General features: G+C 38.1%; 1 protein-coding gene across 1 annotated transcript; it reads left to right on the top strand.

Moving 5' to 3' along the window:
• Positions 1 to 298: 298 nt before the first annotated feature.
• Positions 299 to 11,716, top strand: RBFA (ribosome binding factor A). The gene is made up of 7 exons (XM_039325387.1): positions 299 to 626; positions 1,808 to 1,850; positions 2,747 to 2,923; positions 6,217 to 6,329; positions 6,992 to 7,076; positions 10,346 to 10,422; positions 11,118 to 11,716. Exons 1-7 carry the CDS (start codon positions 421 to 423, stop codon positions 11,473 to 11,475), a joined length of 1,059 nt encoding a protein of 352 aa, XP_039181321.1. The 5' UTR covers positions 299 to 420; the 3' UTR covers positions 11,476 to 11,716.
• The last annotated feature ends 4,350 nt before the right edge of the window (positions 11,717 to 16,066 follow it).

The raw sequence follows: 16,066 nt of genomic DNA, 5'->3' as shown, positions 1-16,066 counted from the left end.
TTTCTCAACCTTGACGATTTTAAGGCATGTGGACTTCAACTCCCAGAATTCCACAGCCAGCAATGCTGGCTGTGGAATTCTGGGAGTTGAAGTCCACATGCCTTAAAATCGTCAAGGTTGAGAAACACTGCAATAGATGGATACAAATACCAGATCCAGTCTGAACTGGTTGACTGTGCCCGATCCAAAATAAAGCAAGCCAAGCTGCCTTAACTCCTTGAGAACAAGCGGACAGTAAAGCTACCAAATGGGTCACCGTAAACGAGGTGACTTTATCGAAGCTCATGTCCCCAAGAAGTCCTTCCTAGTCGCTGGGGGCGCTGTAGGAGGATCTCTCTCACAGGCGAGTGTAGTGAGTGCGCATCCGGAGGAAGCGCGCCTCGGCCCGCCTTCCCAAGCGTTCTAGAACTCTGGGTTCCAATGTGGAACGTTCGAAATGGCTTGAGGGTGGCTGTCACCGCCGCTGTCACCTCCGTAAGAAAACAGGCGAGTCTGCCTTGGTTGCTTCCCGCTTTGGGAGGCCCGTCCGCGATCACCTGCCCCGGCTGTTCTCGGGCTCTGCACTGTACCAGACGACTCTGCCGATCCCCTAATGATTTGCTCAGAAAGTTCCTCGTTAAAAAAAAGTGAGTGGATCCCCTCCATTTGTCCCCGACAAATTCAGCGGATGCTGAATTACGGAGCGATAATGGCTTCGTGGATAGGAGACGTTTGCTTCTTTCATCTTTTCAGGGCCTCGCTCATCCTGAGCTGCGTGATAGGCAGGGTCGCTCTCCTAACCGAGATCACTTGATCGCAATTTTTCCTTCTAAATTACACCCCTCCTGATTTTTTTTCTTGTTAACACAAGCTTGATCCCATTTTTCGGGAACGTCCGACCCCCCCCCCCCATCGTTCTCAGAAATAATAGAGTAAAATAGGCGTTGCACTTGCAACTCTATCCCTTATATCAGAGGTCCCCAACCTTGGCAATTTTAAGACTTGTGGACTTCAACTCCCAGAATTCCTCAGCCAGCTGAGGAATCCTGGGAGTTGAAGTCCACAAGTCTTAAAGTTGTCAAGGTTGGAGACCCCTGCCTTATATACTCAGAAGCAAGCTGTACTTAGGTACACGAAACGAAACTAGTTCCGAGTTAAAGATACTTAAGTGTCAGCCTTACAAAGTCATACTTTGCTTGGTTTTAGAAGGCAGCTTCAGTGATTCACTTGACTCATTTCAAGTAAGCATGTTACACTGATTAGGACAATACCTGCTTGTACAGAGTTCATACAATGCTTTTAAATACTATTATCTGACAATAATAAATGCTTTATTGAATGTTTAACTGTTATGAATAAGCCTGTATTTAAGTTAGTCTGTTGTGACATAGGTTATTGTAAAATACTGAGTCTAAGCTCATACATTTTGGAACTCTGAATGGCCATCTTCATTTGCTGATTTGACTTTTACTCGTGTGTGATATGAACCTTTAGTTATTCAATATTTACTATGTTCCAGTAAGGATGTATTTCTCAACCTTGCCAACTTTAAGATGTGTGAAAGTGCATGCAAGCTGAGAATTTTGGGAGTTCAAATACACACATTTTAAAGCTGTCCAAGTTGAAAAACTGCTATAAGGGGCAATAGTAAATTATGATTTTAATGGGGAAGCATGTCATGTTTCTTCATGAACAAAAAGTATAACTAATGAGTGAGTTGTGATCACTTTTTAAATTATTTAGTGGATTTTGCAAAATAAAGTAACACAGGAAAATATATTTTATAGTTATTAAAGCATAAAAGTTATTTTTTTCTTAATCTTTAAAGGAAGAAGTTTTGGTATTCTAATCCTACACTTGGATCTGAAATGGTAAGAACAAAAAATGCCTTAATCTAAAGGCAATGTCTTAATCAACATATTTCATAAATTTTGTATAACTCCTATATTATGATAATTGTACTAGATCATGTGGCTTTCTTGGGAGGGGGTTCAAGTTGCATAAAGCAGTAGCAGCTACTTGTGCTTTCACTGAACTTGTATTTCATACTGAATTAGAAATAAGTAAATAATTGTTATGCTATTATATTTTGTCATTCACAGTTTTCATCAGAGAGTGGTGTAGGAATAGAATAAAGCCATGTTAACACCTAAATAGCAGCATTGGGTTGTTATTTACAGATATTGTAAAAAGGACTCAAATGTTTATATAGAATATGTATATAAAAATAGCAAAATTTAAGAATATACAGTAGGTATTTGAAATAGCTATGCTGAAAAGTCTTGTTCATAATCTGGTTACATAGAAGAAATATGTCACCTCGATAAACTACATATATTTAAGAAAATGTGATATATGAAGAGACATATGATAAACATATATAGTTGGAACTATTGTTTAATATTATGCTTGACCTCCCCATATGGTAGGCAGTTCCTTTTAAAAGTTAAAATATAATGAAATGTGATTATTATATATATATGTAATCATTGAAGTCTAAATTCAGCGATATAATTATGAGATGTAATTGAAATTCACCTCTTTGTTTCCAGTTTTCATTTCAGTTTCTATAAAATGGTAGGAATTGCTGTTTCCACTTAATTATTATTCATACCAAGTTGGTATTAAAAGTATAGGAAAATAAGAGTAACGAAAAGCAGAAAAACAATGGCGGTTCTACTGGATCCTTAAAGAAATGCACTGCTCTCTAAACAGTTATACCTAATGCTAAAATTATTTGTTTTCTGCAATTTCTTTTTTTTTAAAGCTGCACAAATCATCCAGCTTGACAGATGTTTTAAAGCTGTCACCTCCAAAGGTTAGGAAACAAGATAGCATTCGTAAGAAAACTTTGGACGTTCTGTTTTTTCAAGCTGTGAGGGACCTACTGAACACCCCTCTAGTTGGCCAAGAACTTTATAATCTCAGTGTGGAAGTGTTTAAGGCAAGTACAAATCATATCAGTCCGGCAAAATCATTTAATTGTGTGTCAAAAGCAGAAACATCTGATTTTGTAATTGCGTTCAGGAAACTGTGCAGATGTTGCTGTGATTTATTGCATTGGATTGCATTAAGAACTGTTCTACATGTATTGCATATGGTTTATTGCCTTTCTTTATTGCATTGGATTGTCATGGTATCAAGAACAGTTTTACTATATTATAAATCAGAGGTGGCTCAAGAATTCTGGGAGTTTATGGAGATTCTCAGTCATCCAGGTCATAGTTATCCCAAAGATGCTTTTCCATGAGGCAACTGGACTTTCTTGTTTTCCTGTGAAGACGTTTCGCTTCTCATCCCTTCTTCAACTCTGACTGGATGGTGGGGAATGGAAAGATTTATACTCCTGCAGACAGCTGTTCATTTGCATTCTTTTAGCGAGTCGTTAAAGCTACCTGGAGGCTTCTCTGTGTCTTAAGGGTCACCTGAGTAGTGCAAATGGGTGTGAAACCTTTTTGGAACTGCTGAAAGGACTGTGCTGTAGACTGGAGATAGATGATGTCATATTCTTCCCCCTCTGTTGAGAGAGGGCTGTCAGTTTTGACATAGATGGCCTCTTTGACCCCTCTTTCAAACCAGTGGTCCTCTCTGTCCAAAATGTGGACTTTGCTGTCTTTGAAAGAGTGGCATTTGTCTTTTAAATGCAGACGGACTACTGACTCATCCAATGGGACCCTGAAGACACAGAGAAACCTCCAGGTAGCTTTAACAACTCGCTAAAAGAATGCAAATGAACAGCTGTCTGCAGGAGTATAAATCTTTCCATTCTCCACATCCAGTCAGAACTGAAGAAGCTTCTTGGAGAGAAAGAAAATCCAGTTGCCTCGTGGAAAAGCATCTTTGGGAATTCTGGGAGTTGAAGTCTATAAGACATAGAAGGGCCATCATTCTCCACCTCTGTTATAAATTGATAATGCCATTTTATATCAGACCTGCTTATGCTATTACATTTAGTTTGCAGTCCTACCCAGCTGGAAGTTATGGAAAAGAAGCTCTGTAAACACAGATGTACCATTATTCGTGATCTTCTAGCAGGAGGGCTTAACATATTAGTAATGGCTGTAGGCCCGTGGTTCTCAACCTTTTTAATGTCGCGACCCCCAACCGGTCGTAAGTCGAGGATTAAATTGGTTGTAAGTCGAGGACTAAATCAGTCGTAAGTTGAGGACTACTCAACTGGTTGTAAGTCGAGGACTTTCCCTGCCCGGGAGCGCTGCCCATGCGTGGTGCTGCCCCCTGTGCCGGCCAAGTCATAGCTGGCAAGCAGCAGAGACGGAGCAGGCCGACCATCGGCTGGGCCACCAGCTGGCCCAGCCCAAGGGAGGTAAGGCACCCGCTGGAAAAGGGGGAAAAAATGGCGGACAGCCTTGCTTGGCGACCCCCGTGAAATAGTCGATCGACCCCAAATGGGGTCGTGACCCTTAGGTTGAGAACTGCTGCTGTACGCAAAGGATTCAAAAAATCCTTATTACACGAATGGTATCACCTTGAAAGAGGCTATTACAGGTAGTTCTCAATCTACAACAGTTCATATAGTGACCATTTCAAACTTACAACAGCACTGAAAAAAGTGACTTATGATCATTTTTTACACTTCTGACCATTGCAGCATCCTCACGAGCAAAATTCAGTTCTTTGGCAACTGATTCATATTTATGACGCTTGCAGTGTCCTGGGGTCATGTGATCCCCTTTTGCAACCTTCTGACAAGCAAAGTCAATGGGGAAGCCAGATTCACTTAACAACCATGCAACTAAATTAACAACTGCAGTGATTCATTTAACAGCTATTACAAGAAAGGTTGTAAAGTGGGGCAAAACTCACTTAACAACTGTTTCACTAAGCACTAAGAAATTTTGGGCTCAGTTGTGGTCATAAGTTGAGGACTACCTGTACTTCTCTTTACATTGGTGTTTAACCCTAAACTCTTCAGGATTTTGTTTCTTTGGAAGATCCACTTCCCAACCATTCTTTTCCAATAGGGAAGAGGAAAATTTTTTGCTCTTTTATAGAGAGTTCCCAGCATCTCTGCTATCTTCCTTGTTTTTGTTAGTTTTTAATATTTGATATTTCGTGCTTCTCAGTGGTGGGACATTTTGCTTTCCTGCTACTGTGTTATATTAAGTATACATTGACTTTCTCTGATTTAATATCCAAGTGTATGGATAACTTGCTTTTGTCATTGGAGAGTTGGGGTATGTTCAAATGTTTATAAGTGTAGCTATTTCATTTCTATATATCCCATGAAATATGTAGAAATGTATTGACATCTAGATTTCTTCAACACCTCAATAATAGTGTAATTCCGATTGGTTTTCAGCAGAATTAAGATTAAACTCAATTGTATCTGCAATATTGGAACCTCCCTACTTTAAAATGGAAGTTGTACTTCTTGGGAAAACTGTATTTATATATAACTGATAGCTTCTTCCATTTTCTTGTGGAACAATTATCCTTCAATTTATATTCTTTTTCTTTCTTGGGTAATAATTCCCTCTTGAATGTTTGTGAAGTAGAAATATATCTTCTTTCCACCGCCAATCATTGATCTAATACAGGGGTTTCAAATTTCATTGAGGGCCGCATCAGCATTGCAGTTGCCCTTGGGTGCCGGGTGGGTGTGGCCAGGGTGGGTGCAGCCTACTGGGTGGGAGTGGATGGAGTGGGTGTGGCCTACTGGGTGGGCATGGCCAGCTCTACATCGTTCGCGTCAAGGGTGCCTGTGGGGGCCTGGGCAGGAGTGGGACAGATCTGAGGGTCTCTGGCAGAAGAGGGTGGGACCGGGGCAAGCGCCAAGGCATGGCCCATTTCTTCATTCCTCACAAAGGGTGACACCTCCCCAGCATGCAGCCAGGGGGCGGGGCCGACCCAGCAGGGGCTGGTTCCTCGCTGTTTCTAGATGGCCTTGTGGAGCTAAGACTGAATGCGTTTCAGCATAGATGGCCACCACAAAATTGTACATTGGCTCCCGGCCAACCTGGGCCAGGGCCAAGGTAGTGGGGGCCATTCTCTCACTGTTTCCAGGATGGCTTTGTGGGCCGCATGAAACCACTTCGCGGGCTGCATCTGACCCCCGGGCCTTGTGTTTGACATGTCTGATCTAATAGCACTGTTTTTAATAGCAATCTCCATCACTTATGCAGATTTGTAATAGAATTGTTTGTAGTGCTCCTCTCCAATATGAAAATTTAGTATTTTAAATTTAGTATTTTAAATTTAGTATTTTAAATTTCTTAGGCTTCCCTCACGTCAGATTTTTCAACATGTCGCATATATTGGAAGAGTTCCGGCAATGCAGAAAAGGATGAACACATTCAGCAAATTCTACAGAGAAAAGCATCATATATTAGGTAAAAATATGGTGTATCTATGGTCAAGCAAATATCCCTTAAAGAATTGGCTGGTGTTGGCCTTTAGAATGGGGATGCTTATAAAAAAAAATACAATGGGACTCCTTCACATTTTGACACCTAGAAGTGACAGAACAATGGCCCACACGTAGTTTTCACTTTACAACTATTCATTTAGTAACTGTTTGAAGTTACAATGGCACTAAAAAAAGTGACTTATGACTGTTTTTCACACTTGTGACCATTTCAGCATCCCCATGATCGGGTGATCAAAATTTGGGCGCTTGGCAACTGACATGTATTTATGACAGTTGCACTGTCCTGGGTGTCATGTGACCACCATCTGTAACCTTCCCAGCTGGCTTTTGATAACAAAGTCAGTGGGAAAAGACAGATTCGTTTAATGACTGCATGATTCACTTAATAACCGAAGTGATTCACTTAACTCTGGCAAAAAAAGATAATAAAAAGGGGGAAAACTCAATAACTGCCTAGCTTAGTGACAGAAACTTTAAGCTCAGTTATGGGCATAAGTTGAGTACTACGTGTATTTATAACTTAAACCTATTCCCTCCATCTTTCAAAAAGAAGCTTGCAGATAATGCTTTTAGGTTGTCTTCATACATAATCATATAGACGTTAGAATATTTTTTTCTTTCTAGACATCTTCTGATATCATATCGTATCCGGGTAAATGTTCCTTCAGTAATATTTGTTAGGGACAGGGAAGAGGAGGCTATAAGAGAGGTAAGAAAGAAATTTCCTATATGTCTGCATTTTTAGAATAATTTAATTGAAGTTCTTTTCTTTAAAATTGTAGTTTACTATATAATAGGCTAGTTTCTTATAATGCAGTGGTTCTCAACCTGTGGGTCGGGACCCCATTTGGAATCGAACGACCATTTCACGGGGGTCGCCAAACAAGGCTGTCCGCCATTTTTTCCCCCTTTTCTTTGGCCACGCCTCTGGCACCCGGTGATGTATAAGTGGTTGGGGGTCACCACAACATGGGGAACTATATTATGGGGTCGTAGCATTAGAAAGGTTGAGAACCACTGTTATAATGGGTTTGTCTTTATACAACCTTAAGATAGCTAAATCTTCTATTTACATATATAGTTTATATAGGTATTATATGTTTATGTGTATAATACGTATGTAAAACTACATAGCTATCTTATGCTTTGTAAAGGTAGAGTAACATAATTAGGAGAAAAAAAGATTGTGAAAGAACTACATGGCTCATGATTACTACCTGGTGCCTGTTACAAATAGTTGTAGCCAGTGCTTTTTTTGGGGGGGGGGGGAAAGGTGCCGGAACTCACACACATCATACAACCCACCTTGCCTATCCTACAAGGTTCCATCCAAAAAAGGTGCTGGAATTCCGTTCTGGGTGTTCTATGACAAAAAAAGCTGTGGTTGTAGCAAGACCAGCTGCTGCATGAGAGTCATACATTGCTTTACAGTCACCCAGTGAGGCTTGCTCTGACCTATGTTAAGGAACCTGATGGAGAATAGCAATAGCAATAGTATTTAGGCTTATATACTGCCTCATAGCGCTTTATAGCGCAATGTAGAAGCACTATTTGAATATTGCCCCCAACAATCTGGGTCCTCATTTTACCGACCTTGGAATGATGGAAGGCTAAGTCAAGCTTGAGCCCCATCAGGATCAAATTCTAGGCTATATGCAGAGTTTGTATGCAACACTGCACTTGAACCACTGCACCTCCTTGGCTCTTATGTGTTGGAGCTAAGTGGAGGAAGCACTTGCATGAGGAATGTGACCATAATTTCCAAAACTTAACTCCCACCTCCCAAGGCTCAAGATCTCATTATTTGGAGTTTTGTAATCCTAGGGTTTATGCTGGAACAGAACTCATGTGAATGAGAGCTACTTATACATACGGTTACAGAAAAATCTTCAAGTCCCTCGAAGATTCCTTTTTTAATAGTAATTTTATTAAATATTATAATTACAAAAGATTATAGTACATTTTTTAAATGTAGAAGAATAAAGAGTAAAAGGTACAGAAAAGAAAGAAAAAAGGAAAAGGAGAAAGTAAGAATGTAGTTAAGAAAAAGAAAACAAATATATAAAGAAATGACTTCCCGCTTTATCACAAGTATAATTTTTTTTAGTAATTTATCACTTTCTCTTAAAATACAACAAAGGATCTCTTCTTTCCCTAAAGCCATCCATAACGCTTTGTCATTTTAGTCCTGGTGTCAGTAAAAGTCCATTAAGGATTATCAGAGGCAACAGCACATCTATTTAAAGCTAGATCAGATAAACCAACTGTATGTTCCTTTAGCTTCAAACAATCTTAATCTTTAATCCTTTCAAATAATATTCTAAACTAGAATTTAATTTTTTCTTTGTCCCTTCTCATGAGATTCTTTAAAACTAATAAACCTTCCTCTTTTGTAAATCTAAATTAGGAAATTATCCTCTTGGTTTAGTATTTGTATATCCCTTGTAATTATTACATCAGCCTATTTCTTTTGTATGTCCAGAGTAGATGTTTCCATGTCATTATTGTAGCCTGGCATTTAAAAATCCACTTTCAACTTAAGTCTCAGTCTTTTCAGATGTTGTCAGAGGCAGATGTTTCTGCTGATACTATTAAAATTAACTTCTGAGTCTGTTTTTCAAAAATAATCTCCAATATGTTCAAAATTTAGAATATTTTGCTTTATTTTGTAACTGTAAGTCAAGTTTATGTGTTCTCCTTTCATTATAACATTTATACTCTCTAGTGTTAAATTTTTAAAACCTTATGTTTTTTTTTTTAAAAAAAAAAGAATTTTCCCACAAGGAGGATTCTTTGTAATTAATTCCAAAGAACACTGTTAGTCCATTTGTAACTTCCTAAAATCAAAGTTTGAACCATCTTTTTGCTGTTTATTCCTGCCATTTTTTAAAAGTTCTTCAACCTGTAGTTAAAAATTTTCTTTCGTTAAAGATTGGTGTTATCAAACTTCTCAATCAGGTTTCTAATAGCTGAAAAGCAGCAATTTCTGAAAGCTTGTTATAGGTGCAAGAAATCTTATTAGTATCTATATTAGGACACAACTGAATGATATGTAAATACAATGTTGATGATTGAAAGATGGTTTATCAAAAAATTTACAGATGTTATACGCACAGTTTGTTATACTCTGTCCCGTTATAGAATGTATTTTAAGTTTCTGTTTTTCTTTCTGTAACATAAGGTAATACTAATAGCACTGTTAAAGCCAGGGAAGTTGAATCATGTCCATTTTTGTTTTTAAAATGTACATTTAATAAAATTTGTAAAAAAAAGAAAAAGAAATCGGGAGCCAGGGTTAGGTCCAAAATGAATACATGTTTATTTCATGTTACCTCTAAACAAGAATCAAGGCAAACTGATAATAGATAAGAGTCTGTTGTGAGCGTGAAGGGACTCTAAATTGATGATGCGCTTAACCCTTCCCTTGGCCCCTGCCCAGTCATCTCCTACAAAATGATTACAAAAGAAAGTATGCAAATATAGTATGTTTAAAGGTACCAACTACAGTTGAGCTATTCCCTCATTTCCCAAAACTCTAAACCTGCTGAAGACTGCTATTTTGTGTTCTCCTTGAGAAGAACAGCTGTCTGGAGCATCTGTAGGTGATACTTCGCCTTGTCTGGACAGGAATTATTGAAGAGCCGTCCTATTCACCGTCTCTTCATTCTGCCTCAGTCATCTTCAGTCCACCATTTCTTCCTCTGGAGGTCCCACAATTTTCCCAAAGACCCTTAATATTTTCAATTATTTTCATAAAATGATACAGATTTCATCTCTTTGTGAGAGCCTTGAAAAAAGTCCCATTGACCACAAATAATTTTCAAGATAAGTGGAAGTCTTCCTTTTAACATTGGGTTTATGCTTGAAGCCAACACACAAAATGTATGGGATTTAGAATTTATTTATATTAGGATTGTGAATAGAACAGTCTTATTTCTGGACAATTTCAGCGTTTTCTTTCCTTTTACATTGTTACAGGTTGAGAAATTATTGGCAATTGCTGATATGGGGCCTGAAGAAGAAGAAGAAAATGAATTAACTCAGAATGATTTCAGGTAAATTAGTAAAGCAACTGCAATCCTGAGCTAGTGAAAAATATCCTTAATACAGGTAGTCCTCAACCTACAACCTACAATTGAGCCAAAAATTATGTTGCTAAATGAGAAATTTGTTAAGTGAGTTCTATCCCATTTTACGACTTTCCTTGCCACATTTGTTAAGTGAATCACTACAGTTGTTAAATTAGTTAACACGGTTGTTAAGTGAATCTGGTTTCCCCATGGACTTTGTTTGTCAGAAGGTTGCAAAAGGTGATCACATGATCCCAGGACATGGCAACCATCATAAATATGAGTCAGTTGTCAAGCATCCGAATGTAAATCACGTGATGCTGCAACGGTCATACGTGTGAAAAATGGTCATAAGTCACTTTTTTCAGTGCTGTTAACTTCAAATGGTAGTAAATGAACTGTTGTTAAGTGGAGGACTGCCTGTATCTATTAAATGCCTTTTACTAAAAAAAAAAGACTATAGAAATTTCCAGTTGAGCAGCTGAAAGACTGATTATATAACATGGTTTTTCTATCTTTATCCCCTCTTTTAACTACAGGGATGACTTAAAAACTCTGGGAGGGTAAGGGACACTTCCCCAAGTGTTACAAATTGCAGGGAATCAGCAAAAATCAGGTGTATATGCAAATATCAGATATTCTAGGCCTGTTTGTTTCATTGTTTACTCCATTTCTTGCAGTGAGGAAAGATCCATTGTGGCTGATACCCATGTGGACCCCTCCATCCACACAAATCTATTTGGAATTGATCATGAAGCATTAAATAAGCAAATAATGGAATACAAAAAAATGAAAAAGAAGGAGGTACTGGAAGGGACTTCAATACTAGAGACCCAGTTGGCTGAGATCCGGCAACACCAAAAGAAAATGAGATGGAAGAAAGCTAGGAAAACTTACGACGATGACCTTAATCCTGAGGAATATTTGATGGAGAGATACAGTAAAGATTATTGGGACAGTGAAGTTTCACCTTTAGAGAATGAGGAACTGGAGTACAAGCCAGAGGAAGATGGCAATGAATTAGAAAAAGAAAAGTAGAACTCTCAACTTTAAATGAATTTATGAAACTATGGGTCAGCTTGAACGACCCCGTTACAAAACATTCAATAATTGTCTTATTGAATGGAGAATATATTGCAGCTGACGTTTTCCTCATTTTTCCTCTCCTTTATGATTCATTTCCCCTTTTCCTTATTTACATAACCATAGTTTGCTGTTTTATCCCACTCCGGCAGCCTATGATTAGTTTTATTAAAATTGACTTGTTAACCTGCTATAACCCTTGTGGAATCTTTTCAGTTAGATGAGCTATAAAAAAGTACAGATAGTCCTTGACTTCCATTGCCAAGCAAGACACTTAAATGAGTTGTACCCCTATTTTTTGTGACATTTTTTGCCAGGGTTGTTAAGCAAATCACTGCAATTGTTAAGCGAATCATGTCGTTGATAAGTGAATCCGCTTTCTCCATTGACTGTTATTTTTTTTATTATTATAAATTTTTACAATTTTACAATAAAATCCCTTACCCACTCCCTCCCAGCCCCCCCCCAAACCCTCCCCCCTTCTTCCCAGAGCTGAATACAGGGTTAACTAAAATTTTTTTTTTTAAAAAAAACCATTTAAACTTGAATACAATTCAAACAAATATAATTACATTCAAAAAAACAAATTTTAGAATACTTTAACTCCAATATATATAAAAAAGAAGAAAAAAAAGAAAAAAAAGACAAAACAAGTCTACATTTCTAATCATTGTCTTAAACTTTAAATATAGATTATTCAAAAACTAAATAATATTTTCTAATATCATACTTATACTGTATAAAGTTTATCCATCTTTTCCACACCAATAAATATTTCTTTTGCGTTTGATCTTTCAAATAAGCCGAAATTTTTGCCATTTCAGATAAATAAGAAACTTTAAAAAAACCATTCCTCCAAAGTCGGCAAAAATTCCTTCTTCCAATATTATCCTATCAATAACCTTGCCGCTGTAATTCAGTTTAACATTACAACAATTTCTTTGTAATGTTAATGTCAGATACAATACTTAACAAAAACAATTGTGGAGTAAATTTTATCCTTCTATTAAAAATTCTTTGAATATTCCACCATATCTTAATCCAAAAAATTTTTATACTTTACATGACCACCAAATATAATAATATCATATATCTTCCGGTTATAAAACCTGTTTAATCCGTATGTATTACTTGATTCAATATAATCATAAGTCTATTAGCTAAAATTTTAGAAAATTTTTTATAATTTACATTCAAAAGAGATATAGGTCTATAATTTTTTAAAAGCCCTACCCCAAAACGGGGGGTCTCTAATCCCTGTAATATATCATTAAAAAGTTCCTTTAAAGGTTCTATCATATCATATCAAAACCCCACGCATATAAGCTTTACTTGCATCCCATACCATTTAAATTTAAATACCCTTTAAGTTTCTGAACATTCATTTCTTGTCTAAATAAGTTTTCATTCAACCTCCAAGATCTTCTCTTTTTCAGTGGCCAGCTCCATCCACACAGGACTGTGATCTGTCAATGTCCTTGGGAAAATCTTTACATTCTTTACCGTTTATATGCTGCACAAGTCATTCTCTGCTCCTTCATCTCAGCTTGTTGAAACCATTCAGCCTGTTTTCCAGCTTTCATCAATACAACTTCTTCAGATTGCTGTTCTGACTCCTTCTCCAAAACTTTTAACATTATCGGTGGTGATGAGCGCGCTCCCAGGACTGAAGTATAAAACTCTCTTGCTTTAAAAACAGTATTAAGTCTATAACGTGTCCCCGCATGACTCACCACAATTCCAACCGGGATATCCCATCTAAATGGCATCTGCCTCTTTTTAAGTTCATCTGCTAAAAAAGCAAACTCTTTTCTTCTTCTTAAAATTTTGGATGGGATTTCCTTTAAAATTATTACATCTTGTGCAGCAATCTGAAATCTCTTGTTATAAAAAGCTTGTGTGATTTCATTGCGTAGAGATCTTTTCCCAAAGTAAATTACCACATCTCTTGGCAAATTTCTCTGCTTTGCCACCCAAGAATTAACTCTAAATATTTTTTCAATTTCTCCAGATATTTCCTCTTTTTCTCTATCCAAAATCACAGCAAAGTCATTTGCCACCATCTCTCTCAAGTTTTCTTGCATATTTTCCTTCAGACCTCTGATTCTTAAAGCATACTCCATCTCTCTATATTGAGACATAACAATTTCATCTTGTGAAATTTCCCTCTTTTTTTCCATCCCTTCAAATTTTTCCTCCAATACATCCACTTTATCTGCTACTTCTTCAACACGAGAATCCAGCTTTTCAACAAGAGAAGCAAGTCCTTTTAGAGCCAGGACTATATCTTGCCTCAAAATATTGTTATTCTCTACTAAGATCTGCTTCACTTCTCCTCTAATTTGGCATATAACATTTCCCATAACATTTTGAAGGTCTTTTACCATAAGTAGTTGTACAGACAGAGAAGGTGGTGGTGATCTGGATTTAGGTTGTTGCGCTGGTAGTATCGCCGGAGAAGAAGCCACCTTAGATACTGTAGAAGTTAGTTAGCGCTTTGAAGCCATTTTAAAAAAAAATTTCTTCTTTCCTCCTCCTTAAAAAATACGAGAAAAAATCCCAAAAAATAAAAATAAAAAATAGACAAAAAAGAGAGAAAGTAACTCCTCCTATTAAAACCCACAATCTCCTTCAAAAAGCCATTGTAAGAAAAAAAATGAAAAAGAAAAAAAGTAATAAAGTAACCAAAGCCTGTTCCGTTTCCTTTCAAGCACTCAAAAAAAAAAAACACCTCACATCGCCATTTTACTTTCCCTCTCTACAAAAAAAGTGAAAAAAATGAAAGTAATTCTTTAAAATTAAAGTCCAACTAAAAACAAAAAACAAAATCCACTGATCAGCTCTGTCCGCTTTCTAAATAACTCACCCGTTCTCTTTAATCGCGGAGGTGGGAGCGGCGTCTTGCTTTGTCCCAAACAACAAGGAACAAAGGCTTCTGAGAAGCGGAGACACCCTGAACTCCGTGGAAGCACTCTTTTCACCCCAAAAAAAAACTCTGGGGATTTCAGAGGCTCTACCACTATTCTGGGTGAACTCCCCTCCTTCCTTTAGCCCAGGAAGGAGGTTTTAAACCGCGGAACAGCTGATTTCTGCTGTCCTCGGCGGTTTTAACGCTGTCTCAGAAGGATGGCTAAAAAATAGCCGCCATCGGCAACGCTGCGCCACCGGAACCCCCTCCATTGACTGTTATTGGAAGCCAACTGGGAAGGTTACAAATGGTGGTCACATGACTCCAGGATACCACACCTATTATAAATATATGCCAGTTACCAAGCATCCGGATTTTGATCATGTGACCATGGTGATGCTATAATACAGAGGCCCCCAACCTTTTGGGCACCAGGGACCAGTTCCGTGGAGAAAGGTTTTCCTGCGGACCAGAGGGTGCAGAGTTTTGTGCTGCCTGCATCCCACGGATGGGGCTTTGCTTGTTTGTGCAGACCAGTTGCTGGCATGCCGTGGCCCAGTACTGGTCCACGGACCGGGGGTTGGGGACCCCTGCTATAACAGTTGTAAGTGTGAAAACCGGTCATAAGTCACTTTTTGGTGGCTGCTGTAATTTTGAAGGTCACTAAATGAATGGTTGTAAGCTGAAAACTACCTGTAAATCAATAAGTAATCTTGTTTTAATGCATGGTCTGACTTACTACCGGTAGTTGTAAAGGCCAGGTAGACAAGGCAGTTCATAACTTGTAATTTCATTGTCAATGTTACCGCCTCCTGAAGACCTTATTTTCTTATGAGTTTTTATATGTTAGAATTAGCCTTGTGCTCAAGACCTAATGATTAGGTTCTTGCCTAGCATGTTCTGATTAAATATTCCACAGCATCAGGAAATGTTCAGGTATCCCCATCTACCAGTATATGCAATAATGTTGGATATTATTTAAGCATGAAATGGACATTTACAGACACCAGGCTAAAAACTGGGAGACCGTGAATATCAGCCCAACCTTAGCTGGCTAACCTTGGACCAGTCAATCTTTCTCAGCCCTAGGAAGAAAATAAGAGCAAGCTACTTTTAGAAAATGGTGCCAAAAAACCCACAATGGCTGGTCCATACAGTTATATCACAGCTCATACAGGAGCCATTGTGGCGCAGTGGTTAGAATGCAGTACTGCAGGCTAATTCAGCTCACTGCTAGGAATTTGAACCTCACCAGCTCAAGGTTGACTCAGCCGTCCATCCTTCCAAGGTCTGTAAAATGAAGACCCAGGACCCAGATTATTGGGGGCAATATGCTGACTCTGTGAAATAACTTAAGAGAGGGCTGTAAAGCACCATGGAGCAGTATATAAGTTTAAGTGCTATTGCTATCAAGAATCCAGATTGATTTGAAAGTACCAACAAACAACATTTTTTAAAAAACGACAAGGGCAAATAACCTCCATCAGAATGTCTGGAATGCTATAGGGCAAGGGTCTTCAAACTTGGCCCTTTTATGACTTGTGGACTTCAACTCCCAGGATTCGTCAGGCAGCATGCCTGGCTGGGGAATTCTGGGAGTTGAATTCCACAAGTCATAAAAAGGGCCAAGTTTGAAGA

Source organism: Crotalus tigris, unplaced genomic scaffold (genome assembly GCF_016545835.1).
Source record: "Crotalus tigris isolate CLP2741 ecotype Arizona unplaced genomic scaffold, ASM1654583v1 scf7180000024337.5909745, whole genome shotgun sequence".
NCBI classification, from domain to species: Eukaryota; Metazoa; Chordata; class Lepidosauria; order Squamata; family Viperidae; genus Crotalus; species Crotalus tigris.
The sequence above is the reverse complement of the archived record's forward strand: the minus strand, read 5'-3'. Positions and strand labels throughout refer to the sequence as shown.